Source organism: Streptopelia decaocto (assembly GCF_964273445.1).
Source record: "Streptopelia decaocto genome assembly, chromosome: 17".
NCBI lineage: Eukaryota > Metazoa > Chordata > Aves > Columbiformes > Columbidae > Streptopelia > Streptopelia decaocto.
Window position 1 is genome coordinate 1,465,357 of NC_138672.1, and position 27,434 is coordinate 1,492,790.

Sequence of the window (27,434 nt, forward strand, 5' to 3'; positions counted from 1 at the left end):
TTTAAGAGGAGATGCAAACAGACGAGCGTTACTGTTGTGCTTTGCCCGGTGTTTCACCTCAGAAAGGGCTCTGCTTTGGCATTAAAGCTCTTTCCAGAAAGCCTGGCAAAGCCCTGATCTAGATAAAAGATTAACAAAATTAAGGCTTACCAAGGGCACTGTCCCATCAGGGGCAGCGTGTGGATGGCCACTAAAACTCCTCTACCTGGGCAATACCTATTTCTTAGGAAAAAAAGTTCCCAGAACTACTTACTGGGGCGGGTCCTGTGGCCAAGCAATTAGCAATTTTACAAAATCCACTCCTAATCTATTCGGGTCTCCATGGGATGTTGTGTGTCATCCTTCGGCCACCGGTTCCAGAGGTGGAAGACCTCAGCAGTGCTCTGCATTGTCTCATCCTCTCCTGGGATGACACACAGCGCATGTCCCTGGGGTCACACCTGTGTGAGCTGGGCTTTCTGCAGCTGGTGGTGTGAACTGACGCCAGCTGTGCCAGAGGCTTCCAGGCACAAAGGGAGACCCTGCTGTGAGGTAGATACCCAGCCTACGGGTCCCCCTGGCGACAACGGGCCTGAGCACTGATGTGTTGGTGAGGAAGAGCGAGGAGCCACCGAACTGTGCACCAGCACCACACGGCACCACCCGACCCGGAGCCCCAGAGCCCTTGTGTGTTGTGTCTCCAAGAGCTGCATCCCTGGCATGGGGAGGGGGGTCACTCCACAGTGGTGCCCAAACCCTTAGTGCACACCGGTGACACCCCTGTGCACAGGGCTTTCCTGATGGCCCCTTTGACCTCGCTGTTTCTCAAGCTGTAGATGATGGGGTTGAGCATGGGGGTCACAACAGCGTACAGCAGGGCAAGGACCTCGTCCGTCTCCGTGGAGTCGCTGGAGTGAGGTGCCAGGTATGCGACAGCCCCGGTGCTGAAGAACAGGGACACCACGATGAGGTGGGAGGTGCAGGTGGTAAATGCCCTGTGCGTCCCTGCACCCCTCCGGAGGACAGTGCCGATGATGTGAACGTACGACACCACGGTCAGGAGAAAAGAGCCCATTGCAATAGTCCCAGCAAAAACATATAAGGCAGCCTTGTTGAGAGGAGCATTAGGGCTGCAGGACACCTTCAGCAAGAAGGGTATCTCACAAAACAAGTGGTCAATCCTGTTGGACCTGCAGAAGGGCAAGCGGGATGTGAGGAAGGCCTGGATCAGAGACGAGATGGAGCCGCTCAACCACGAAACAGCCACTAAGCAGCGGCACATCTTCCTGTTCATGAGTGCTGGGTAGTGGAGGGGGTGGCAGATGGCCAGGTACCGATCATAGGCCATGGCAGCCAGGAGCATGCACTCAGAGCCACCAAAGCAAAGGAAGAAGTAGATCTGCATGATGCAGCCCACAAAGGAGATGGTCTTCTGTGGTGAGAAGGCGTCTCTGAGGATCTTGGGGAGGGTGACAGAGGAGTAGCAGATGTCCAGGAAGGAGAGGTGGCCCAGGAAGAAATACATGGGGGAGTGCAGGTGGGTGTCCAGCCAGACAAGGGTCAGGATGAGCAGGTTTCCCAGCACCGTCACCAGGTAGATGAGCGAGAAGCAGAGGCAGAGGGTCACCCATCCTCTGTAAGCACTGGAGAACCCCAGGAGAAGGAACATCGTGGGGTTGCTGAGATTTCCCTGCTGCAGGGGTTCAGGGCTCATCTACGAGGAGAGCAGGAGGAGACAAGCACAGGTAGAAGAAGAGTGAAGTGCTCAACCCTGCTGTGGAGATCACCAGCCCTCGGCTCTGCTGTGCAGGGGCTGGCGCTGTGTCCCCTGCACTCCTCACACCCAGGGGACACATCTGTGGGGCAGGTGGTGAGCCTCGGCCCATAGGGTTTTGAGCCTCAGGGCAACCCCCAACTCTGTGTCACCTGAAGGACATCAGAGAGAGCTGGGACCTCACCGCTGTGGTGAGTAAAGACCCCAAGGACTGTCAAATGAGAGTGGAGGAGAGCAGCTCCTCGCCCTGCTCCAGGTTTCCTGGGCTTCAACTGGAGTGTGGTCTGAAGATCCCATAAACGTGGCAGGTTGGACCCTGCCTTGCTGAACAGCTGCTGCCCTTCATGGAAGAAAAATATGTTTACACCATCACCGAGGATACAGAAAGATCTCTTGCTTCCCCTCTCCAGCACTGATTGTAGGAACAGACCTTATGCCCCTCCAAAGAAAAACGTTTGATAAGAGTTAGAGACAAAGGTGTCTGCTTGCAAATATTGCAATGTAGATGTTAGCTTCATGCTCACACGTAGAAAGCAAAGTAAGGGAGGGACCTCTGAGAGATCACAGGAGGACCGGAAAGGCACCTGAAGGTGACAGTGTAATTCAAAGGCTTGAGGGTGACAAGGAAAAGCAGAGCCACTACCTTTAAGGAAAAAGGAAAGACTCTGAAACTAACATGAAACTGGAGCTCAGGAATAAATGAAGATGAGATACAGAAGATTCTGAGTGTGAACCTACAAGTACTGAATCTGCAGGAAAACCAATAAGGAGATGATCGGAGGTTCATACAAGCAGCTGCCAGAGCTGTCACCAGGTCCTTCCAGGGACAGGCGCGAGAGCATCTACCAGGTGCGAAGAGGAGATGGGTGCCAGGCTGAGGGGAACAGAGCACCGTCAAATGACGAGGTTCTTAGAGTCGCAGTTTAGTGCCAGAGTTAGGTTATGGTTGGACTCGATGATCTTAAGGGTCTCTTCCAACCAATATGATTGTCTGACTCTCTGATTCCATGACGTTGCAGGTTCCTCCCAAGAGGGAACAAGGACAACCCCGCCATGGTGGGCATGTGCTCCACAGCCCAAAGGTGCAGGGATGGGCTGTGGGTTTGTCCTGGTGCCCAGCAGTTAGGGGGGGCGTGTGAGTGGTGAGGGGGACCAGCCAGCCCAAGGCTCGGTGCCACGAGAAGGGCTGGGGTGCTGGAGCCACCGGGAGCCCCCATGGACACCTCCCATGCAGGGACCCACGCCAGTGGGAGCAGAGAGACCTTCGGGGATCTGACTCCAGGAAGAGAGTGGAGGCTGGAGCAGAGGCATGTACCCTCCATGTTGGTTTGGGGTGTGCTGGAAGGGTAGGAGCTGGGACACAAGGGCAAAACCATAGAGGGATGGGAAGCACCTGTGGTGCTTAGAGCAGCTGGGAAAGCGGTGTGGGCAGCAAAAGGCTGGTGTCTTCTCTGGCTCAGGAAGAGCAGGTGGTCCATGGGAAATCACAGAACCAGAGAATCATTTTGGTTGCAAGAGACCTTCAAGATCATGGAGTGCAACCATTAACCTGAGTAATTTCAGAGCAATGAGCAGAGTCCACGTTTCCCTCTGCAGCAGGACAGGATCCCACCCGGGGAGCGTGTGCTGGAGAGCAGGACATGGGCCCCTACTCTGGATGCTTGGGCAGATGTTTTTCAAATATGTCCTTCCCAGGGCTTTCCTGTAGCACCTGAAGGGCAGTGGCCATGCTGACGCTGCTGTCACACAGCTTTGCACAAGCCCAAAGAGTAGCAAAACCTCTTTGGTGGGGATGAGGTTCTCATGACCAGCCCACCTCTCCACCAGCACCCCTGATCAACCTTCTGGGGGGAGATGGGGGAAAGCTGGGTCCCCACTGCCCAAGCACCAGCGAGATGCATTTTTGGCTCTGTCAGCTTTGCTTGACTTCATAGAATCATAGAACAGCCTGGGCTGGAAGGGACCCCCAAAGCTCACCCAGTCCAAATAACACAAACAAGTGTGGCCTCATTCAAAGCTGGTACAGAGGAACAACTCAGACTACTACATGGAGCCATCCATGGCAGCAGATGTTCCCCGAGGTCAGACAAACAGCTCGTGTGACCGGAGCAGTGGCCATGGAGATCACAGGAGGAGAAGGCAAGCAAGGGAGTCAAGGAGGAAAGGTAGCACAGCACCAGACAGTGAAAGACACCATCAAAAGATCTTCCTGGATCCAAATCGCCCTGGGAAGGAGGGAAAGGAAGGTCTGCCTGGACCATGCTGGGATCCCCCAGCTAGAATGGGGTGAGGACAAAGCCCCAGGAGAAAAATTGTTCCAGGAAGAGTATCTTTTTGTGGGGGAGGAGGGTTACAAATCACAGCTTTGTCTGCAATGGTCAGTCCAGATATCCTTGGATATGACATTTCACATATGTCTTCACTAGGTTACAGCATGATGTGAGCTGGTGGGTTTTTTTGTACCCATTCCTGAAAAGTCGGCTGTTTTTAGAAGAGTTATCTGAGAAAATAGCTTCAGCTAGGGTAGACATGAGTCAGAGCCATTTTGCATAAATGGGAAGGTTGGCTGTGACTGTGAACAAGCACAAATCAGGACAAGTGAGGAGAGCTGGTGACTGCAGCTGGGCACAGTTGGGAAGTCAAGCATGCAAAAGTAGAAAAGAGCTGGAATTTTGTGAAAGCAAAGGTGCAAAACCTAACTAAGAACTCCCTCTCAAGAGTAAGGAAGAGGCTGGTGGAGCAGGGATTCTCCCCTAGCAAATGAGCAGTGTATGTACACCAAGGAGGATATTGGGAAAGAGTGGAAAGTCTTTGAGGAAAGAAAAGAGCCTGAAAAGTAGTAAGCAAAGTCTGCACTGAAAGGTGAAGGGAAACTTTGAAAATCACTTATAGTATTATATATGCCATGTTGAAGGACAGACAGCCCCGCAGTGCTTCTCAGTTTGGTGCCTGGAGCTCAGACATCACCCACTCCCAGTTTTCCAGGAGGACAATGACAATTTCTGGTAAAGGTAGTATGTCTGGTGACAACATAAGGGCATGGGGACAGCAGCATCAAGGAGGGAGGAGGGTCTTGAGAGGTCTGCTCCATGTCAGCAGGGCTGCGGGAGGGGAGCGTGGCTGCACCTGAGTTCAGCAGGAATGAACGGTGCTGCTCCGGCAGCGAGTGTGCAGAGTGTCTTTGTGATGGGCGAGGTTGGATGGGAGAAGAGGAATCAGCATCGGGTGTTTGCAAGGCTTGAGAGCAAAGAAAGAGAAAGGAAACTGGGTGGGTACAGGAGCCCTGGGACTGCAGAGCAGTCTGCCTGCCTACAGGGTCCTCATGGAGACACGGTGGCCGGGTCAGCCCAGAGCAGTCACAAGTCGTGAATGTGGCACAGAATGCCAAACTGGTCTTGGGGACAGCAGGAAAGGTTTCCAGCCCACGTGGGAAAATCCTGATTCTGTGACATGCACTTCAGTGAGTCCTCGCTGGGTGGTGCGCAGGGGCGGGAAGGCACTGGGGGAGAAGAGAGCTGAGCCAGGCTGGCCGGAGAGGGGAGAGGCCATTGGGGAGGACACGGCACGACGCGCTCAGCCTGGAGAAGCAAAGTCAAGCAGGGAGACGACTGCAGCACCAGGAGCAGAGCGCTTTGCTGGGGCATGCTGCTGTGGGTGACCCGGCACGGACACACCTGCGGAGCTGGCAGCTCAAACCCCGGCTCAAAAATGACTTGGACCCAGGGATCATCCCCTTAGATCTAGTGCACCAGGGTTTGCACAAGGAGTCAAGGTCCCACACGGTGAGTTCTCAGAGGTTTGGTGCTCAAAGTGCTCTTTTCATGGGGCAAAGGCCGGAGGGATTTTGGTTCCTAAATTTTTTTGTCACTGTTTAAAACTTCCCTTTACCTAAAATGAATCTCTTCTAAGTATACATAGGTGTCCACAGAGCCTTGATGTAATGAAGCAGAGGTGGAAAACTACCTGCTGGTTCACCTGGCAGATGGCACACAGACAAATGCGGCACGAGGGGCACCCACCCCAGCGCCCTCCCTGCACCCCGTGGCCTCCCCGGAGCTGAGGGCACACCCAGGATCTGCTCTTCCCGGGGCAGCACCGCAGTCTGGGCTACCAGAACACCAGCTTGGCTTCTGTGGCACCAGTTTCCTCACTGGTGGCTGGAGGGGCGGGAGGGATGAGGCTCAGCAGACTCCATGTGCCCCCGCAGTGCCCTGCAGCCCAGGAGCCAGCGCAGAGGACATCTCAAAGATGGTGTGTAACTGGGATGCAAGTGGCGTCTTCACTTCATTTGCTGATAACTGTAGGGGTTCGCATTTAAATCTGTTGATCTGATAGTCACTAGCTGGGTGATCAGCCAGTCATTGGAAGTGTGTTTGCCTTTCTGCTAATTAAATTGCATATGATTCGCAATCAAATCTAATATGAGAAGACTGAGCTCAAGGTGGACCCGGGAGCAGCTGATGGGCGCTGCTGTGTGCGGAGCGCGGGCCAACGCCGCGGCCCCGCTGTGCTCGCAGAGCCGCAGGCTGGGCAGAGCGGGAATGCTGCCGGGAGGGATGCGCGGCACCGGCGGAGAGGGCAGCCTGCAGCCCGGCAGAGCGGGTCTGCGGGAGCGCAGGGCTCCTGCCGTGCTGCGAGCAGCAGAGTGCCGGTGCTGTGCACTTTGAGACCTGTACCAGGCACCCAGGTCCTCATCTGGCTGCTGGGCCACGAGAGGAACTGCAAGGACACCCATGTCTGATGGTTGTGGAGGGGACACGGGGCAGAGCTGGGCAGAGCTGGGCAGAGCTGACCTTGCAGGACCCTGGCATGGGGCTGACTCATTAATGTTTACAGATATTTAAAGGGGGAGTGTCAGGAGGATGGAGCCAGGCTCTTATCGGTGACAACCAGTGACAGGACAAGGGGCAATGGGTTCAAACTGGAACACAGGAGGTTCCACTTAAATTTGAGAAGAAACTTGTTCCTGGTGAGGGTGGCAGAGCCTGGCCCAGGCTGCCCAGGGAGGTTGTGGAGTCTCCTTCTGTGCAGACATTCCAACCCGCCTGGACACCTTCCTGTGTAACCTCATCTGGGTGTTCCTGCTCCATGGGGGGATTGCACTGGATGAGCTTTCCAGGGCCCTTCAACCCCTGACACTCTGGGATTCTGTGATTCTGTGATCCTCCAGCTGTCCTGCCCTCAAACACTCACCTGCACAGCCGTTGGGGACACTGGTGACCCAGTGCCTGCACAGCTTACCTTGAAGATGCTTTCTCTCTTCACACCAGGCGTGTCTGGCAGCACCAGCTGTTTGGGACGCAGGGGTGATTTCAATATGCTCCTGGCAGGCACCTGGGAACAGATCCCCTGTTACAGCAGACTCCATAATTGCTCCACACAGGCACAGTGCTGTGTGATGCTGCGGGAGCAGAGAAGCACACTGCAAGGGAACACGATGTGACAGTGACCATGGACATACCCCTGAGGGCCCCAAACCTCCAGCGGCCAGGGCTGGGGGGGCAGGTCTGGAGTTGTCTTTGAACTTCTTAGCAGTTAAAGACACCTAGAGGAGTGGTCCTGTGGTGGGCTCTACAGATAAAGTGGTTCAGAAACATCTTTAAGCAAGAGCCTTAGTCCAGGAATAGGTCAGAGTTTGGCTCTTCAGCCTGTGCTTTGCTCTTCTAGCTTTTCTCCACTTCTGTGACATCCTAGCTTTGCTGGATAACCTTGGTTTCTTCTAGATGAGCTGATCTAGACTTGAGTGACTCACGGAGTTCTAGCAACGTAAGGTGTATTGTTTCTCTGAACAGCTGCTCTGAGACCTTCCACCTCTGAGAAATCCGGGAACCCGCAAGGAACTTTTCCTTCAGATGTACCAATCTGTAAGGGTCAGCATGGGGCGGGAGGACATCCATGTCTTTGGGGAGGTGACAGCAATGGGCATGCTGGCCAGAACCAGGAGCACGGCCCCCTGATGTGGCACTGCTCCCTGCCCCTCCAACCCAACCCCTCCTCCCATTTCCACTGCACACAAGTGTGTTTTGGAGCCCAGAGTCTCCCTCCTATTTCACCACAGCCTCTCCCTGCTCTGCCTGGCACAGGGGGTGGCCACAGGGGCGGGGAGGCGAGCCGAGAGCACATTGAGAGCACACATGTTTGGAGGAGGCATCTTCCCTGGTAATGGCCAAAATTATAGTTAATTTATGGGTGGTCACCCATGAATAAATAATTTCTATGAGCACCGGGTGCTCAGCTGTCTGTGTTCAGCTGGGTTCCTCGTTATCCATCTTGTTTGCACATCTCCATGGCCTGGGGAACCACAGGAGGATTTTGGCTGGAGGGCACCTCAGGGTTCTCTGGTCCGGCTCCTGCTCAGAGCAGGACCAGCTTTAAAGTTACAGCAGGCTGCTCAGGGACTTGTCCACCTCAGTTTGGATACCCCCAAGGATGGAGATTCCACCACATTTCTGGACACCTGCTGTAGTGCAGGATCACCTTCATGATGAGGAACTTTCTCCTTTTGTCTTACTGGAGTTTGCTGTGTTAGAGCTCGTGCCTGTTGCCCTTCATCCTACCACTCTGGGAAGAGCACGGCTGCATCTTCTCCAGATCCTCCAAGGCAGATGAAGACAGCAAACAGATGTCTTCTTTGCCTTCTCTTCTGCAGACCAGATCCCTTGCTCAGCCTCTCTGGTACCTGCTGTGCTCCAGGCCCTGACCAGCTCTGTGTCGTCCACGGGGCTCTCTGTGGTTAGTCAGGGCTGTTCCCGTGCTGGGGAGCCCTAAACTGGATCCAGCTCTCCCAGCGCGGTCTCACAAGTGCTCTGTCGGGTGATGTCTGCCCTTCGCTAACCCAGACCTGGGTGCTTCTGCTGCCTTTCCTGCAAAGGCACTCTGTTGACTCATGTTCAGCTTGTTACCTGCCAGATACACAGAGCTTTTCCTGCAATGCTGCTGTCTCCCTGCAGGCCCAGTCTGCCCAGTTGCACGGGATCAGCCCGGCCCAGCAGCAGGACTTTGCATTTGCCTTGGCTGAACGTCAGGAGCTCTGTGCTGCTCCATTCCGGGGGCTGCTCAGGCCTCTCTCAATGTCAGCTCTGGTATAACAGCCCCGAAGCTTGCACATTGTCACTGACATTGGGCATTGTGGGGACTGATGCACCTTCACACATTTCTGGAGATGCTGGCCCTGGCAGCTTGGGAAGTCCCAGCCACGTTGCTTCCCACCTTCAGGGCACCTGACAGTTCCCATCAGCCACATTGGATCAGCCATGGAGCCAAACCATGTCCTGAGGTGATCCAGGGTGAAAATAGCCACGTGTTTTCAACAGCTTCCAACACCTGGAAGAAGTGGGAATATCTGGAGCCAGTTGTGTTTTGGGTGCCAATGCCTCATTAAGCTGTGGCCACAAGGGCACCTTGCTGCCCCACAGCACCAAGTTCTTTCCTTCACTTCTAATGGGTCTCAGCTGGTGTCATTAAAAGTTTCTAAACTTTTGCAGTCTTAACTTCTGAAAAGGCCCCAGAGAGCTTGTGCCACTGGAGACAGGAGCTCTATTTGCCCCTTACAGGGGCTTCTAGTCCCAGGGAGAAAAAACAGTGTTTATTCCTCTGTGGTGCTCAGAGCAGAAGGTGTCTATGAGTAGTAATTGGCAATTTAGAGGTGACTCGCTTCTGACCGGTGGGAATTTGAATCATTTATGCCTGTGCTGTCAAGAGCCAATGCCCATCACCCAGATCCCAAAGGGTCGGGGAGGCTCAGCTGGGGTGGCGTCCACCAGGTGACACTCGGGAACCCCGTGGTCTCACTCTGCACCACCTGAGATGGATGACAAGACCTGATGTTATTGGAGCAACTCCCGCTGTGGTGACCGGACCAGCAGCTGGTGCCGGCAGTGCTGGCAGCCGCCACACACACAGGGACATTCACGAGGCTCTTACATCTGGTTGCTCCGGGCAGGTTGGATGTGCACTGGTGGGCTCATGTTTCTGGGGTGGCCAAGACCCCCCCCAGGTCCTGAGCAGCGAGCGGGACCTGCCCGTGGCTGAAATCAAAACGCGGTTCTCGTGACAGGCAGAACCAGAGACGATCCGATACAGTCTCATTTAAAAGGGGAAAAAATGGAAAGTCAAGAGGATTAAATATCACATATGGCACAGAGATTGTCTGCAAAGACCAGCTTAGCTTCTCTCTGAGCACTTAAGCTGACGTTAGCAAATACAAACCTTAAACAACTTTGCAAAGGGAATGCCTAAATGGAAGCCAGCACGATTAAATCAATTTAAAGGAGCTGATCAGAAATACGATAGATGTTCTTAAACTTGCTGAAGCTGCATCCACGTGAAGACAGTAAAACGACCCTGGTAATGTAACTAACAACAACATAAGACAAACAACGAAGATGCCACAATTTGTCCCGTTGCTCCTCTACTCTGAGGAATGACATCTGCATTTATATATATTCCTTTCTTCAAAAGCACCAGGGTGAAGAATTTTAACTTTAGGAATGTTTGTCCTGTAGCGAGTCAAATTCAAAGTGAGTGTTCGAAGAAAAAAAGCTGATAGAAAAAGTGAAGAAACTCTGCACCTGCCTTGTCTGCGGAGGAGCTTTGGTGGGTCCCAGGCAGAGCATCTCTTTTGCAAACACTTGGAAAGGTCTGTGCTGCCAGCGCAGCAGTGTGAGCAAGCAGTAAGGCAGAGGAGATGACATTCAGTCATTTAGTAAATCAGGTGTGAAACTCAAGCTTTTCACAGCTGCTTAGACTCACCTTTGCCAACTCTAGTTTTCACCAGAGCATCAGAAGAAGCAAATATCCTGCCTTTTAAAGTGGTCGTCAGAGGTAAAGAGACAACAGACAACTAGATCTTCTATGCAGTGTGGGCAGATACTCACAAATGCTGTAATAAATGGCAGACATGGGTGATGTATGGAGAAATTAAAAGTGGATGAGTTCAGAGAAGGGAGTGGAGCTGGTGAGGGGCTGGAGCACAAGTGCGATGGAGCGGCTGAGGGACCTGGGGGTTCAGCTGGAGAACAGGAGCTGAGGGGAGACCTTCTGATCTCTGAACTGACTGAAAGGAGCTTGGAGCCAGGGGGGTCGGGCTCTGCTCCCCAGGAACAAGCGCCAGGAGCAGAGGAAACGGCCTCAAGTTGCGCCAGGGGAGGTTGAGGTTGGATCTGGGAACAATTTCTTCCCCAAAGGGCTGTGGGGCATTGAACAGGCTGCCCAGGGCAGTGCTGGAGTCACCATCCCTGGAGGGTTGGACAGACAGACATGAGGTTCTCAGGACATGGGGTAGTGGTGGACTTGGCAGCGTTGGGTTAACGGCTGGACTCAATGATCTTAAAGGTATTTTCCAACGAAAACAATTCTATGATTCTATGAGAGGAGACTGAATTGAACTTTCGCATGGGAAAATCACACCTCAGATATGCTGTTTCTGGAAGAGTCAACAAGATATGGGTGTTGATCAGCTGGTCTTTGACGAAAACCCTTGTAGGGGACAAACTGCCATAGGCTGGGGAGGAAGATCCTCACTTGGATGAATGAATGGCTGAGGGACAGAAAGAGAGAGGAAGATCACCCAGGGAGCTGACATCTCTTAAACCATCTCATCCGCATGCAGCAGGTGGCAGCATGAGGAGAAGGCTGAGGAGCAGGACAAGGCACCATGTAAATGTGAGCTGCACCCAGCGCCTCTCAGCTGGGCGGAGGTCCAGGTCTGGTCACCCAACCCCAGCAGGGACATTGGCCTGAGCAGAGGGGGAGAGAGGATGAAAGGCATAACTGGGAGAGCAAAGAGACTTGTTAAAGATTTCAGATCTAGAATAGAGACAATAGTCTCACGTGACCAGCAAGCACCACAACCATCAGCTGCATGTCTCCAAATTGCTCCTCACACACAAAGGCTGGTCAGCACCTCCCTTGCCCCAACACCCCTCTGCTCTCTCCAGCAGCCCGTTGGAACACAGGTTATCCCGCTGCACCAGCCTGGTCCTGGCCAGCCCGTCTCACCCACACTCCCACGGCAGCAGCAAAGGAGCTGCAGGTGGGAAACAAAAGGGATTGTAGAGACGGTGGTGAAGCTCCTTGCTGCAGGATGCCACCTGGGAAACCCTTAGAAACATTCCAGGAAAAAAAAGTCCCATGTCTTTAAATATACAATGTCGTCTAGCCTGGTTTGCTGGGGGAACACCCTGTTCCTGCGTGCTTCTCTCTGCCCCTGTACCCGCCAGCTGCTGAAGGCAGGTGCTGGCAGAGGAGCACAGCGTCCGGGGAGCAGCAGGTACAGGGACAGGCTTGATGGGACCGCTGAGGGGCCATGGGGGCTGAGGTGGGGACCCCCTGCCTGCTCTGCGTGGAGGAGACTCACACCCAGAAAAGATCAGAAGCTGCAGCCTGTGAGCATCCTGCCCTGGGGCACGGGGAGAAAATGGGTGGACAAAAGGAGGAGCAGAAAATGCTGGTGGCAAAGAGAAACGATCTCACGCTGTCTGGCAGGGTGGTGCCTGCACATGGCAGGAAGGAAATATTTGGCTGGAACATGATGTGGAGACACCAGGACTCCCTGTCACACAAAGACCTTGGCGAAGGGTGTTGCTGGCAGCAGGATGTTTTCATCTACATCGATACATGTACCAAAAACAAGCCTCGAGGCAAACCTGCGTGTGGGACCAGTGCTCTTGGGAGCACAGCAAATATTGAACTGTTCAGTCCAAACGGCTGGGGAGAATCACAGAATCACAGCCTGGTTTGGGCTGAAGGGACCTCTGGAGATCATCTCCTCCAACCCACCTGCTAACGCAGGTACACGTGGAGTAGATTGCACAGGAATGTGTCCGTCTGGATTTGAATGTCTCAGAGAAGGAGACTCCACACCCGCTCTGGGCAGCCTGGGCCAGGCTCTGGCACCTCCCAGCAAACAAGTTTCTGCTCATGTTCACATGGAGCCTCCTGTGTTTCAGTCTGTGCCCGTTGCCCCTCACCCTGTCATTGGGCACCACTGAACAGAGTCTGGTCCATCCTCTGACACCCACCCTGAGATCACATTGATCACATTGATCAGATCCATCTCAGCTTCTGTTCTCCAGCTGAACAGCCCCAGCTCTCTCAGTGTCTCCTCAGCACAAAGATGCTCCAGACCCCTCAGCATCTTTGTGTCCCTCTGCTGGACTGTCTCCAGTAATTCCTTGTCCTTCATAACCTGAGGAGCCCAGAACTGGACACGACTCCAGATGTGGCCTCACCAGGGCAGAGCAGAGGGTCACCCTGTTGTCCACCAGGACTCCCAGGTCCTTCTCTGCAGAGCTGCTTTCAGCAGGTCCACCCCTCACCTCTGCTGCTGCCGGGGGTTGTTCCTCCCCAGGTGCAGGACCCTACACTTGCCTTTGTTAAACATCATCATGTTAAACTTCTGCCCACACCTCCAGCCTGTCCAGGTCTCGTGGAACAGTAGTACAGCAACACAGAATTCCTGCTGGAAGTGCTGGGCTCCTTCCAAAGAGGCCGGAGATGACACTGGGTTGGGAAGTCCCAGTGAGGTCCCTTGCTGCGCTGCTGCTGGGACACATTGATCTCCCATCCCCACTCAGTACCAAGATCAGGAGAGGCAGTTTCCCAGATGTATTTCCCAGTGCCTGGGAGGAGGCAGGAGCACCTGGGAACATCACGAGGCACTCAGCTGCTGGGACAGCTTCCCTTGGTCCCTGCCACTGTCACACGGCAGCGGGGCAGGTCCCAGGCTGAAACAAACACCCGGGTGACTGACCAGGGATGGACAAGGTGCGAAGGCCAGCAGAGAGGAATTTGGAGTAACTTCCTTTCCCAGGAGAGGAACAAGGGGCTTCATACCCTGACAGACCTTGGTGCCTGTGAGCACTGCCCTGGCCCTGGAGATGAGCATGCAGGAGCTTTGCTGTGGTCACTGTTTACCCTGGGCAGGTTGTGGCTTTTCTTCTGGGTGGATTTGAGGAGCTCAAGAGAGAAGGAAGGGAAGGATGGACTGCAACTTCAGAAATATAAATTCACAGCAGACAATCTGACTCCAGGGTGGGCTTTCTCTGTGTGGTGCCCGGGGTTAGAGACCATGTGCAGCCCCACACCAGCTCTCCAGGTTTGGGTCCAGAGGATTCAGACATCCGCATCCCACCTCCCACCAGCCCTGCAGCACCATGGGTCCCACGGCAGAGTCTTGCCCCTGTCCAGGCCCAGCCTGAGCTGCTGGGTGATGGGTCTCCAGGGGGCTGCGATCACAGCAGGGCGAGCAGACAGGAGCTGAGTTGGACGGTGGTGGTCACAGCCCTCCAAACTCCAACCTCAGTCTCTGTGACCAAGTCCCACAGCCTTTCTCCACCCAGCCCCTCGTACGGGCAGGATTTCCAGCCTCAATGCGCCCCTTGCCTCACTTCTGCCGGGCCATGAGCCTCCCCGCTGGAGGCACCCAGGAGGAAAAGTCTCAGTGGGCTCCAGAAATGCCCCCATTTGGGCGAACTCAGCCCTGGCTATTCATCATCCACAGACCCCAGGAGGACAACAGAGGAGCCACATGCCCAAGCACCCCAGGTTCTCTTCAGATAGTTACATGAAGCTCCAAGATGAGTTTCTGTTTATTTGGCAACAAGCAGGGACTCTGTGCTGGAGGAGCAGGAGATGTGTCAGAGCCTTGGCCATTGAGCTCAGGAGATGATAGCAGAGCAGCAGGCTGGAGCTTCAGGCCATGGGTCTTGCATTGCTCAACAAAAGCATCCACCACCTCCTAGAAAAGAGCCGGGAGAGGTGGGCTGAGTACTGGAGGTGACAAGGCCAACTGACAGGACTCGGGAGGTCTCTCCACCATAACCAGTGCTTTCTCTTCCAGTTCTCCCAGATCTGTAGGTTGAGCCACTTCCAGTGATGGATTTCTAGCTAACACCTACAACTGAACATGTACTGGTGTGGTGGAAGATCATGTGCCAGGGTGGGCCAACAACAAGCATGTTTTGCATGGTGAGACACCAACCCAGCCTCTGGCCAGTTTTGTGGGTCTACAACCCCAAGGTCACTTTGGCAAGATCTGGTGTCCCAGTCTGTGCTTCTGAATGAGCTCTGCAGCCATTTCTCCACTGAACCAGGGATTTTGGTGCAAATGCCATTGCTCACCACCAAGCAACTGCACCCTGGGGGTCCCCACCGAGGGGCAGCTCCAAAGCGTCCTACCTGGGTGCAAGCTCCAGCACAGGTTCAAACCACTCGGCCCCCAGAGTAGTTCAAGGAGTTCATGGTGACCCTTGCTGGTGCACCAAGGGGGGCAATTTCCAGGTGAGGACATTGCAAACACCATGTTGCGCTGCAGCAACTCACCTATGCTCCATCGACGCTGCATTCCTCTGTGAAAACAAAGGCCAAGGCTGAGTGTGGGGCTGTGGTCTGGCTGGTCCCATTTAGCACCCAAAATAGACAACCCAGGAAGGAACTTGAGCAAGGTGAAAGCCACATTGTGCCAAGCCAGAGCACTTTCTCCTGCCAGCTCAGACCACAAAGTGGTGGCAGTGATGGGCTGAGCTGGTCCCAGCTGGCAGCCCCAACTGAGGCTGTTCAGCCTGGAGAACAGGAGCTGAGGGGAGACCTTCTGATCTCTGAACTGCCTGAAAGGAGCTTGGAGCATGGAGGGTGTTGGTCTCTTCTCTCAAGTAGCAAGTGATAGCATGAGAGGAAATGGCCTCAAGTTGCACCAGGGGCGGTTTAGACTGGATATTAGAAAAAAATTTTTCCCCAAAGGGCTGTGGGGCATTGGAACAGGCTGCCCAGGGCAGTGCTGGAGTCACCATCCCTGGAGGGATTTAAAAGACATTTAGATGAGGGTCTTAGGGACATGGTCAGGTTAGGTTAAGGTTGGACTCGATGATCCTGAGGGTCTCTTCCAACTGAAATTATTCTATTCTATTCTATTCTATTCTATTCTATTCTATTCTATTCTATTCTATTCTATTCTATTCTATTCTATTCTATTCTATTCTATTCTATTCTATTCTACTCTACTCTACTCTACTCTACTCCACTCTACTCCACTCTACTCCACTCTACTCCACTCCACTCCACTCCACTCCACTCTACTCTACTCTACTCTACTCTACTCTATGTCCTGACCCCACCACGTCAACCAAGCCAGCCCAACGCAGTGCTGGGCAATGCTCACCCTGTCTGGGCAGCATCTTGATCATCTCATCGGTGAAGCCCTTCTCCCTCGCAATCGTCTTGAACAGCGTTGTGATTTCGGGGCTCACCTCCCGGGTTCTGCCTAAGGGCAAAGACAAGAGTTAGCTCCAGGTTGTGGCCTGTCCCTGTATCTGCTGGGTGAGGATGGGATGGACAATGGTCCCTGAGAGAGGCTGGAGGCAGTGGTGCAGGTCCTGGAGGGCAGTGGTGACCAGGCACAGGAGACACCGCTCGCAGGGGACAACATGAAGCAGAGGACCTGGCATCAGCACAGTGTCTCCTCTCTTGGTTCCCACCCCTACCATTTCTGCCCCCCTTGCAGCAGGACCCCATACTCCTCATCGTATTTCACCAAGAGACTTACCCAAGGCCAGGGACTCCCAGCACAGTGCAGAAGTCCGAGCCCTGCCAGCCCTCCCCTGCCAGCCCCAAATCACTGCCCCTTCCCTGCCCCACTCCTGCCCCACACAAGAGGTCCTGGCAGGAGGGTGTTGGTGAGGAGGGGTCTGTCGCATGGGGCCCTGACTCCTCGGGACACGGTGAAGCACCCGGCACCTCTGAGCTGTTCCCCAGTCAGACCGTCACTGGTTACGCACTGTAGAGCCTCAGCATGTGCAAGGTCTTCCCGTTCTTCACTCTGGAGGCAAAGATCACTGCGTACATCTTGCCATCGGTATCCACCACCTGCACCGTTTTATTGCCTCTGTCTGCAAAAGAACGTGGAGGAAAGCAAAAACTTAATTACGTCCTCCTGAAAACTCCCACACTGCAAAAGGGCTGTAAGAGTGTGAATCAGGATGCCAGGGCCAGTCCACCCAGTCCTGTTTGTCCTCATCCTGTTTTAACTCTTGCTAAGGCTCCTCTGCAGGCTGGGGGGAGCCCACAGACCACAGCGGGGCAGAGAAACGGGAACAGGGACACAGGAGGGTCAGGAATGGTCACTGCAGACAGTGGAGTAGCCCGGCCAGTATCAGATCAACACTTGGGCTGGTGGGAAATCAGTCTTGCTTCATCTCTTGGGAACATTCATCCACAGCCCCATTTCAGAATGACCCTGCTTTTCGCCAGGGTTTAAGATCAGTCTAAATGTGTCCGTCTTAGAGCAGCTTCCCAGAGGTAAGGAGCGCGGGGTCCACCATGCTGGAGGGTCACCCGCCCTGGGCTGCAGCTGGTGACCAGCCACAAAGGGATGTCCCACCCCAGGACCTCCGACAGGCACCCCTGAGGGCCATATCCCCAGGGACAACTGCTGCTTCAGACAGGGATGACAAGAAGTGTCCCAGTCCCGTCTTAGGGCCTGGGCACCCCCCACTCACCAGAGCTGTGGTATTCACCCGGGACGCCTGTTGGCTTGTAGATTGACTCTCTTTTCTTACATCCCTCCGGGCTGCAAAACAGTGCAGGGAACTCCAGCTGGGGCGATGTGACCCCCCTTCCCCTCCCTGGGTCACTGCCCCAAGCGTGGGACTCGCTCTTCAGGAATGAGATGGTGTGGCCATGGCGGGGGGTACAGATGAGACCCCTGGAGCAATAGGTGCCTGTGTTGGCAGTGCTGGCACCCAGGCATCCCCGTGGGGTGACATGCTCTGAGCTGGTGGAATGAGGCTGGAAAAGGTTTGACCGTAGGGTCCCTCATCATCCTGCTGCGTCCCTGCTGGGAGCAGCGCGATGCCTCAGCCTCCGTGGTGGGGCCACTCCTGGCTGGTGCTGCCCTGAAGAAGTGATCTCCATGCTGCAGCTCTCCCAAGCCCCTGTTTCAAACCATAGGGCTGGTGGTCTTGCCTCACCCCCCGCCCAGGGCTTTGGTGGGTGCTGGGTGGAGGCACCCAGGTGGAGACCCACCGGTGAAGGTCCAAGGAGGAGGTCAGTTGGTGAAGCTCATGAAGAACAGAACTTGGCACTTACCTGGGAATAGCAAAGGAGACCTTCAGCTCACCCTCCCCCAGGACTGCGAGAGTGGCCATTGCCATCTTCAGCTCGTCCTTCTTTTGGAGGTAGCTCTCGGAGTCGGAGGCCAGAGCGACGATGTGCCATTTCCCTGCAATCTGGCAGTGAGGGTGGGCTGTGAGTCTGGAGGAGCAGGCAGGGGCTGTCCCCCCTTGGGGACTGAGCCAGGACACCCTCAGGCCCTGGGACAGTTTAGTCCCCTCTGGGCACTAAAATCCCTGCTGAGGCAGCTGTGCTGGAGCTGGGTCACTGCCCCACCTGGGTGTGACAGCAGTGGCTGCAGCTTCCCCAGTTACCAAAACACCTCTCCAGTCCCCACGCTGTTGACCAGCGACCCAGCTCCAGCCTCCCCTTCCCCAGGGATCACCTTGCTCTTGTCCAGCCCTGCAGCCCCAAGCTCCTCAGCCTCTGCATGCAGGTAGCAGAGCAGGGCCAGCCCCAGGCTCAGCACCGCGCTCCTCATCTCCCCACAGCCTCCTCCGGCTCCACCGGCGGGATGGGGAGCAGCGTCAGCGCTGCCGCCTTTATAGCCGTGCCCTCCTCCCCTCCACCGCCCGGCGCTGCCTGCCCAGCCGCACGGGTACAGCACCGGCGCCGCTGGGACAAGGTGGTGGCTTCAAAGGGCTGAAGTCGCCCCAGGGTAAACAGTGTCCAGTCTTACAGAAGAAGGGAAGTTCCTGCAAGATCCGGGAAAGGGCTGAGAAGTGAAGTTGCAAAAGCTGTTGCACCAGCACTGAAATTTGGGACTTTCCCAGTCTCTTGAGTTGCTTGTGAAAGAACAAAGAGAGCTTTTGTTTCCTGGCTTGCTGACAGGGCGCTGCCGGGAGGAGTGGGGACGTCCTTCCCGGTAAGGGCCACATCAGCACTGTCACCAGTGGCCCGTCCCTCTGGCCAGGCTGCCATCTGCCCCGAGGCTGCCGCTGGGACGGTGCCTGTGCCCAGGTGCCCACGCACTGCCAGCATGACCCTGTGGTCCCTGCACAGGGTCACCCACCTGCTCTGGGGCACCCAGGCTCTGCAGAGTGGGATGCACCAGGAGTGGGGCAGGCAGGAAAAGGCATTTGTGTCACTTTGGGAGTGTGCCCTCCTTCCCAGGGGGTTACATCCCCTGTGCCTTGGCTCTGGCAGGCTCCTGGGGTCACAGTCCTGAAAGCTCCGTGCTGCTTCTTCCCAGCCCCATGCCTGGCTGGGCACCCAGGGAGCTCCTGCTCCCAGGCAGGGGACAGCTGAGGGGACCAGAGGCTGCGTCTGCTGTCCGCTCCGCAGGAGCTGGAGGGGGATGGAGCAAGGGCTCTGGCTGTCTTGGGGGCTCATTGCAGCATGGTCCTACCTTGGGCAGCGGGGGCACGGAGGGGGCCAGGAGGCAGGCGTGGGGGTCCCAGCCCTGCCGTGCATCTACCCCGGGCAGCCGCAGCGCAGCCCCGCTCCCACCTGGGCAGCCCCGGGGCGGACGGGGCAGGGAATGGGGTGTCCTGGGTATGAACCAGAGCCACTGCGGGCAGGGCCGGGCAGCCTGACACCTTCCCCCTGCCCCCTGCTGCCGCCCGGCCCAGCTCAATCCTCCACCGCCCGCATCTCCAGCAGCTGCACCTTCCCCATCCTCCGCTCCCTGTCTTCCCCATGCAGCAAACAACACAGCAGAGGAGCCACCAACACCCCTGGGGTGCGGAGACGAGGGGTCAGAGCCAGGACCGCTGGGCCTGGAGACCATGGCAGCAACCCTGCTCCCATCAGCAAAATCACCGAGCGCTGGGGCAGCTTCTGCACCTATTTATTTAGGAAGATGAGGTGTGATCCTGGCGTGGGGCAGCAGGTCTGGCAGGGCCTGGCAGGGGAGGACGGGAAGGGGGAGCAGAGCCCCATTTCCACCAGGTCTGGAGGGCACACGGCCCTGGCGTTGGCCCTTTCAGCTGCAGGGAGGGAGGACAGACGGATGAGCCGTTAGAGCACGACAAAGCTGATGTGGTGCAGAGTCCCAAGGCAGGCGGGGGCTCCCCGGGGCTGCTCACCTGGTGGCCTCGGAGCACTGATCTGTGGACAAGCACGAAGGGTGAGCGCGCCCTGAGCCCCCGCGCAGCGTCCCCACGCAGAGGGGCCGTGTGTGCCGCCCCGCGCCTCCCTGGCACTCACCCGACTTGGGCGGGACGACCAGCATGTCCTTGTTCAGGCCCGCGATGGGGATGAGCTCTTTGAACTTCTGCAGGAGCTGGGGGCTCACGTCCTGCTCCCGCACTGCAGCCAGACACCCAAAGAGGGGGGTGGTCAGCATGGGAGGCCCACTGTGGGTCTGGCTCCCACAAGCAGTGATGGGACCCCAGGGAAGGGCAAAAGCCAGGGCACAGAGGTATAGGGTGGACGCCGCACACCCCACGGCTGCCCTGAGCTGGCAGCGAAGGGGCACAAGCCCCGTGGGACGGGTGATCCACCTGCCTGGGGTGGTTTGGGGCAGCTGGTGGGGCTGGGGGTGCACAGCCAGACTGGCACCCTGCTGGGGTGGTTCAAACTGCAGTCGACCTGGGGTAGTTTTGGTACAAGGTTTCATTCACCCCAAATTGAATTCCTTGGGTGCCGGCATGTTGGGTGCCAATGTGGTGACCCAAGTGGTGGTGGAGACCCCAGCCCCTGTCCCCCCAGTGGTTCCCTACCCCCGTAGCCCTGGGTGCCTGTCCCCACTCGTGACACCCACTGAGGAGCTGCAGCGCGGCGTTGAGCTCCTGCCCGCTATGGTGGAGCTCGCGCACAATGGCGTAGCTGCTGTAGTCCGTCTCCACCACACGCAGATCCTTCTTCCCTTGTGCGTCTAAAGGACTCCAAACAGTGCCCAGTCAGACCATGTGGCACAGCCAAGACACCTCCGCAGCCCCCGCCAGGGTTCGGGGCCCAAGGCCTGAGCCCCAGATTTGCCCAAGGGGGATGTGAGAAGGGAACCCCTGTGTGATCTGGCAGAGCCGGGCACCCCCTGCAGCACAACCTCTCACCAAGAGATGGAGGCAGAGCCCAAACCCCCCTCCCACGGCTCCCTGGGCACAGGGACCGGTGTTGCCCACCCTCCGTTTCAGGGTGTCCCTGGCTCTGATCCCCCTGCCCACACGTACCCACATAGTGCCCTGCCTGCCCCGTTTGCTGGAAGAGCAGCTCAAACTTCTGGCATTTGTCCAGCCTGGAAAGGGAAAATGGAAACAGCAAATGTGGCTGGACACTGTGTGGGAGGGCAGTGGGGTGGTGGGCATGGGGAGCTCAGCCTGCCCGGGGATGCGCCAGGGCACGGGCAGGACCAGGCGACGCAGGGCAGCGGGACGATGCCCCTCACCCAACGGCCTTGGGGAGAGGATTGTCCCCTGCCCCGCGTGGGACACAGCGAGCAGGATGGGCACTCACATGGGCACGGTGAAATTCATAAGCAGGTCTCCCTCCGGAGTGAAGCTTAAGGTGGCAATGGACGACTTCATCTGATCCTTCATCTTCATGAACACGGAGCAGTTGGAAACAGCAGCTGTAACATGCCACGTCCCTGCAAACTGCGGCAGAATGTCACCAGCGGAGTCTGGGAAAGCCACGGGGACCTGTCACTTGCCAGGGGGACCTGCCACCAAATACGCGGGACCCAACAGCCCACCGTAGGAACCTGCCAGCCCGTGGTGGGGTAACTGCCACCATCTGTGGGGACCTGCCAGCCTAATATGGGGACCTGCCCACACCTTGCCCTGCCCTGTGCCGGGCAGGCGGCGCAGCATCTGGCCCACGTTCCCTGGGGAAGTGCTGCACGCTCAGGCTCATCAGAGCCCTGGGTATTTGTGTCCCTGCAGCAAGGCCACCGCTGGGTCTGGCCACAGTGGGCAGCAGCCGGCCGGGACTAACCCTGTTTTGCACAGTCATCTGCATCCTGGCAGTTGCCCGGGTGGGGACCCAGTGCCGGGAGCTGGGACCCTGCCCCAGGCAGCCCCTCCAGCTGGGTGGGCTCTTTGTACCGTTACCTTGTCAGCATCGAAGCCCGGCTGCAGGGGAACCTCAGCCCCTGCCCGCAGCAGGCAGAGCAGGGCCAGCGCCAGGCCGGGCAGCATCACCGCCATCCTTGCTCTGGGGGCTGGACGTGGGCAGGAGAGGCTGCGCGGATCTGCCACGTCCCAACCCACCTTTATAGCCCCTGCCGCTGGCAGCACCCCCTGCCCGCCCCCGCTTTATGCAACAGGTTACACAAGAGTAGGGATAACTTGTACCCGTGTTGGGTGTCAGTGTTGGCCCCTTCTCTCTCTAATTGCCCAGCCCTGAATGAATGCAGCCTTGTGTGAGACCCAGCCCAGGGCACGGCAGGGACCGGGTGGTGCCCCGTGCCCTGTGCCGTGTCTGAGGAGGGCGTGAGGGTGACCCCAGTGCCCCACTCTTGATTGTTGCCCACTGGCTGCAGGGCCTGGCAGTGCCAGGATGGATCCTGCCCCAAGGAGCAGGATGGCTGGACTGGTGTTTTAGCCTGGGTTTGAGACACAGCCCAGCGTCCTCAGCGGGGTTTGTGGCTTCCCAGGCACAGACCCTGCTCCGGAGAGGGTCTGGGCTCATGGCACGGAGAGCAGGCGGGTGTCTGGGGCTGAGCCACATCCAGTGCCCACAACCATTGTTCTGGCTCATGCCCATCCTGCCCTCACATTTTTGGATAAACTCCCCCTGCGACTGGCCTATGCTGACACTGCCAGACTGCTCTGCAGCAGGGAAACTGAGGCAGCGAGGCTGGGGTAGTGGATGTCCCCCATGGGTCCCAGCCCTGGGGGCTCCCTCTCCCTGGACCAGGCAGGTTTGTTGACCAGGCAGCACCATGGCACCAGGGTCCCACCCCGACAGCCCCCTGCCAGGAGCCTGGACCATCCCGACACCCGGCACCAGCCCAGCCCACGGCCACTGGCTCTGCTTCCCCCTCCCCATCGCCCCACCGGGGCTCCCCCCGCGACAACGCAGCAGACAAGGGCAGGGGGCTGGGTTTAAAAGGGTTTTAATGGGGATGGAGGTACAGATGTGGGGTGTGAAGTCAGGGAGCGGAGGCTGCTGCGGTGCTGGGGGTGCGCTGCGCTGGGACAGGACAGGGCGGCCGCCGGCTCACGGTGCTCCCGGGGCTCCGGCGGCAGCAGCGGGCGGATCTGCCTGGAGCAGACCGGGGGGCAAGCATGGCTCAGCTGGGGGGGACAGGGAGACACATGGAGGGACATCGGCCCTGCCAGCCCCACACCGAGTGGTTGGGCACCCACCACCCATGGCCTGGGGCAACAAAAGAGCCATCCCATGGAGACAGGGTGGGGGATCCCCAGCAGGGTTGGGGAGCAGCCAGGGGGGGCTGGAAAGGGGATGGCGGCTCTGCAGGGTGGAGCGGCTCTGAGCATCCCCTGAGCCCCTGCACAGGGCTGGTCTGAGCCCAGAGAAGGCAGCACTCACCTAGGCAGCTTCTGCCATGCATTGGTCTGCAGGAGGAAGAAAAGCAAAGATCAGCTTCTCCAGGGGCTGGGGGATGGCTGAGCCCCCGAGGGTCCCCGCACAGGGCTCTGCCCAGCACCAGCCCCTGGTTGCCCTGTGCCAGCCCCGCAGGGCAGTGGGGAGAAGGCAGGAGGGTCTCCTCCTTCTCAACCCCCCGGTACCTCAGCCCCTGCTCCCCAGCACCCCCACGCCCTCCAGCCTCTCACCTGTGGGGGGCAGGGTGAGGATCTCTTCGTCCGTCAGGCCCTGCTCCCTGGAGAACTGTGTGAACCTCTCCAGGCGCTCAGGACTGAGCTCCTTGGTCCGGCCTGCAGCCGAGAGCAGCGTGAGGGGCAGCCCCTGCCCCCAGAGGGGTCCCGCTGCCCCGGGGTGCGGGCAGCCCCGCAAGGGACAGATTCCCCAGGAGGGGGACCCAACCCAGCCACCCCATGGTCACCCCAGCTTGGGAGATGACGCTGCCCTCCTCCCACTGAAGACATCCCAGGGCTGGGGGCAGGGGGGCAGCAGAGGGTCCAGGGCAGACGTACTGTAGAGCAGCACCATGTTGGAGGAGCCGCTGCTCTTGGAGATCTGGGTGAACACCATGGCGTACTCCTTGTAGTTGGTCTCCACAACACGGATGTCGTGCTCGCTGCCCCAGCCTGCGAGGACATGGGGGGCACTGCTCAGACGCGGCGCTCCGGCCAGGGCAGGAGCAGCGACAGGTGACTGTGGGGCTGGGGGCACATCAGGGCCCCTGCAGGAGCCGGGGCTGGGAGCCAGGCACTCACGTGGGCTGGTGTAGCTGAACCGTCCCGGCTGCTCCGTCTTGATGTAAAGGCTGTTCCTCTTCTCACACTGGTCACCCCTGGGGAGCACAGCACGAGGACGTCAGAGGGGCCCTGGGGGCTGCTCCAGCCTGCACAGAGCCCCAGGTACCCCAGGGGAGCACTCCCTGCTTGCCCACCCGCTCCCCATGCCCATACTTGGGGTAGGTGGAGGTGACTTCCAGGTTCCCATCTGCAGTGGTGGAGATGTCTGTGGTGCACATCTTCATCAGGTGCTTCTTGTTCTTGAACCAGTTGGAGTTGGAGGCCAGGCCGATGGTGTACCACCTCCCCGTGATCTGCACACAACCTCCGCTCAGCCGCCGGCCGGGTGGGACGGGGGTCTCTGCCCACCAGCCCCAGCCCAGCTCACGTCCTCTCCACCAGCCCCAGCCCTGCAGCGGGACCGAGTCCTGGGGCCTCATCCCCCAGGGAGCTCCTACAGCTCTCGGCATCCACAAAACCCAGCGGCCAGGAGAGCCCTTGTTTACAACATGCCCTTCGCTGCCCAGTCCTCGTGGTGTCGCTTCCCTCAGAGAGGGCTAACAGGACTGCCTGGCTCTGAGATGCCATTTGCACCCGTCCAGGGGCATGAGGAGTCCCAGGGCCCCAGGCCAGCACAGCTCATCCCAGCCCGGTCCTCAGGGCCAGCAGCTCAGCGCACCCGGAGGGAGCTGTTAGCCTTGGAGATGGGCTGTGCCAGAACCAACCGTGCAGGACACGCCAGACCCCCACCTTGTAGGAAGTGCCTCCATCCCCATCGCCCCCCGGAGCGGCTGTGTCCCCCAGGACCCCTTGGGCTCCCTGCAGGAGTGGGCAGTGCAGCCCCTCCCCAGCTCAGTGGGACATCCAGGCTGTGGGGCCAGGACCCCACCGTGCAGCTGGGCTGGGGCTGTCCTGCTCGGGATCCTGTCCTGGGGGAGCAAGGGGAGCAGAGCACCCTGAGCACAGCAGCACCCAGGGGCTGGGAGGGCAGAGGGGTGTGTGGGACCCCCCCAGTACAGCAGCCCTGGGGTTTTGAGGATTCTGGGTTGCAGCTGTATGGGGTTCGAGTTGGGGAAAGGGGTCCACGGCCCATCTCGGTGCTGCCTGTCAAACTGAGCTTGTGTTCTCAGTCCCCTCTGTAAAATCCCTGTGGATCTACAGCCACCGCACAGCACAGCAGGTGGCCTGGCCCCACACCTGCTTGGTCCTGCCCCACAGGCTGCAGCCTGGATCCTGCGTCCCCTCCGGAGCGACTGAACCCAGGCCCTGGGGGTTCCCCAGCGACGGGGCTGTGGGTGCCCCGGGCACCCTGCCCCTCCCTCCTGGCCCTGAATCCACCTGCAGCACCATCTCTGCACATTTCAGGGTGAGGATCCCCCCAAACACCCCATTCCCCCGCGCAGGCGATGCCGGCCGGGCTGGGTCACCTTGTCCTGCTGGAAGTCGCTCTGCACGGGAACGCTGTCCTGTGCGCGCAGTGTCCCCAGCAGGGCCAGCCCCAGGACGCCGAGCAGCGTGGGGTGCATGTCTCCCACCGAGCTGAGCTGAGCCGAGCCGAGCGAGAGGAGCGACAGAGCCGCAGTGCCCCAGTGTCCGGCAAGCCCCTATTTATGGGCTGGCTGTGTGGCGGCCCCGGGGGGCCCAGCCCTGCCTCCCCCCCCGCCGTTATGCAAGCAAGAGCAGGGGGGAGCGCCAAAGCCAAAGGGCAGGCAGGGAACTTGCAAATGTTTCCCTCCTGTTGATACGACATGTTTGCTTCGGGGTGCCAAACCGCTCCACAGCAAAGCTGCAGGTTGCAGCCAGCACGGCGGCCATCCCAGCACTGCCGGTCCGCAGGCAGGGGGCCAGGATGGGGGCCAGGGCTCGCCAGCTGCCCTGTCCCCGCAGGACGGCCTCATTTGGGGTCGGAGAGGGGCCCGGGCGAGGTGGAGGGAACATCAAGTGCCTGCCATGTCCTGGCCCAGCCATGGGACTCGTGGGCACTTTTGGGTGCTCCAGCAGGACCCCCAGCTTTGCCCTGGGCCAAATCCCTGCGTCACCCGAAGAAGCATCTTGGCTGCCCCACCACCCGCCGGGGTGCGCCCCACCACCGGTGCATGCTGGCTGCAAGCTGGGGGTCTGAGGCTGTTGCGGGGGAGCCAGACCCCTGCCTCAATCAGCCCCGGCGCCCAGCTCCCTGGGGACCAGCGCACAGCCAGACAGAGCCCCAGTGCTTCATCCCCCCCTGCCACCCTGCACCCTTTGCCAAGAGGGGCTGGGAGACCTCCCCCTTGGTTTGGGGTCACCAGCTGCCCCCCTTAACTTGGGGACACGCAGGGCACCTGCAGGGTGAGGGCTGGGGATGAGCACAGGGTGTCAGCAGCAGCGCCCATGGGCCTGGCACAGTTTGGGCAGGGCTGGCCGTGCAGGGCAGAGCACCATCCCGGCGGCTCCCCCCGCGGCGCGGCCCTGCCAAGGCGCTTTACGTAAGGACTGTGTTTCCACAACAGCTGGGTTTGCCTCTGGCAGCCCCCCCAGCACATTCCCGTCCCCGCGCCCGCTGCGAGCCCGGCCTGCCCCGCACACCGCGCGCCAGCCCCCGGCCGGCCCCAGAGCCGCAGATTTATCAAAACAAAACAAAAGCTGAGCCGGGCAGGACTGACCATCACGAGAGCCCGGCTGGGCCCCCCCGTGCTGGGCTGGGGTTCAGACAGGGGCTGAGCCCACCCTTGGGTGCAGGGTGGAGCTCTCTCCATTGAGCACCAGGGGCGTGGAGCACCCGTGGGTGTCCCTGTGGGTCTGCACTGGGGCAGGGACACAAAGCCCCCTGAGTGCCCAGGCATCCCCGGACCCTCCGGCCCCACAAAAGGACCCAGAAGGTCCCCATTCTCCTGGCATTCCTGGGGGGAAGCAGGGGACCAGCCCGAGCAGCTGGGTGGTAAAACTGGGTGCAAGCTCAGGAGCAGGGGGCACATGGGGGCACTCGGCGGTGTGGGGCAGGCTGAGCGCTGTGGGGGCACAGGCAGGATGGAGGGGCTCGGGCTGTGGGTCACAGCAGTGCCTGCACACAGACCCTCAGCACTACCCGGGTGTTTGCACCCCAGAAATGGGTTCATGCCCGATGAATGCGGGCTGGGTTGAGCTGGGGTGCAGGGGGGTTCTTGGGGAGCAGCGCAGCTCCCCAGGGCATGAGGACAAAACTCTCCCCCGGCTCCATCACCTGCCATGGCTCCAGCACAGCGCAGCCACTTCTGGGGTGCGGGGTGGACAGTGAGCTGGATCCGGGACACCCCGACTCTGCCGGGCCCAACCGGCCTGCCTGGGGGGCC

The 27,434-nt window shown here is 58.4% G+C and overlaps 4 protein-coding genes across 6 annotated transcripts; all 4 read right to left on the bottom strand.

Annotated features, from left to right (window-relative positions):
- Positions 1-712: 712 nt before the first annotated feature.
- On the bottom strand, positions 713-1,804 carry LOC309447225 (olfactory receptor 1E16-like; the record flags this gene model as incomplete). The annotated part of the gene is made up of 1 exon (XM_082067628.1): positions 713-1,804. The coding sequence occupies exon 1, from the start codon at positions 1,691-1,693 to the stop codon at positions 713-715; it is 981 nt and encodes a 326-aa protein (XP_081923754.1). The 5' UTR covers positions 1,694-1,804.
- Positions 1,805-14,325: 12,521 nt separating this feature from the next.
- On the bottom strand, positions 14,326-18,549 carry LOC309447320 (extracellular fatty acid-binding protein-like). Of its 2 annotated transcripts, XM_082067805.1 has the most exons (7): positions 18,246-18,541; positions 17,837-17,976; positions 17,248-17,318; positions 16,528-16,638; positions 15,912-16,013; positions 15,077-15,102; positions 14,326-14,492 (listed from the first exon to the last, which is right to left on the bottom strand). In XM_082067805.1, exons 1-6 carry the CDS (start codon positions 18,339-18,341, stop codon positions 15,077-15,079), a joined length of 546 nt encoding a protein of 181 aa, XP_081923931.1. In that variant the 5' UTR covers positions 18,342-18,541; the 3' UTR covers positions 14,326-14,492. The 2 variants fall into 2 exon arrangements, with proteins under 2 accessions (XP_081923931.1, XP_081923930.1); XM_082067804.1 differs by lacking the exons at positions 14,326-14,492; positions 15,077-15,102 and adding an exon at positions 15,741-15,783 and having other exon boundaries at positions 15,863-16,013; positions 18,246-18,549.
- Positions 18,550-18,925: 376 nt separating this feature from the next.
- LOC309447267 (lipocalin-15-like) lies at positions 18,926-21,972 on the bottom strand. Its single transcript, XM_082067695.1, has 7 exons — positions 21,853-21,972; positions 21,257-21,396; positions 20,974-21,038; positions 20,565-20,678; positions 20,009-20,110; positions 19,888-19,909; positions 18,926-19,788 (listed from the first exon to the last, which is right to left on the bottom strand). Exons 1-7 carry the CDS (start codon positions 21,946-21,948, stop codon positions 19,785-19,787), a joined length of 543 nt encoding a protein of 180 aa, XP_081923821.1. The 5' UTR covers positions 21,949-21,972; the 3' UTR covers positions 18,926-19,784.
- Positions 21,973-22,839: 867 nt separating this feature from the next.
- On the bottom strand, positions 22,840-25,716 carry LOC309447308 (lipocalin-like). Of its 2 annotated transcripts, XM_082067788.1 has the most exons (7): positions 25,554-25,715; positions 24,301-24,440; positions 24,106-24,182; positions 23,863-23,976; positions 23,542-23,643; positions 23,297-23,322; positions 22,840-23,040 (listed from the first exon to the last, which is right to left on the bottom strand). In XM_082067788.1, exons 1-6 carry the CDS (start codon positions 25,650-25,652, stop codon positions 23,297-23,299), a joined length of 558 nt encoding a protein of 185 aa, XP_081923914.1. In that variant the 5' UTR covers positions 25,653-25,715; the 3' UTR covers positions 22,840-23,040. The 2 variants fall into 2 exon arrangements, with proteins under 2 accessions (XP_081923914.1, XP_081923913.1); XM_082067787.1 differs by having other exon boundaries at positions 23,863-24,182; positions 25,554-25,716.
- Positions 25,717-27,434: the final 1,718 nt, after the last annotated feature.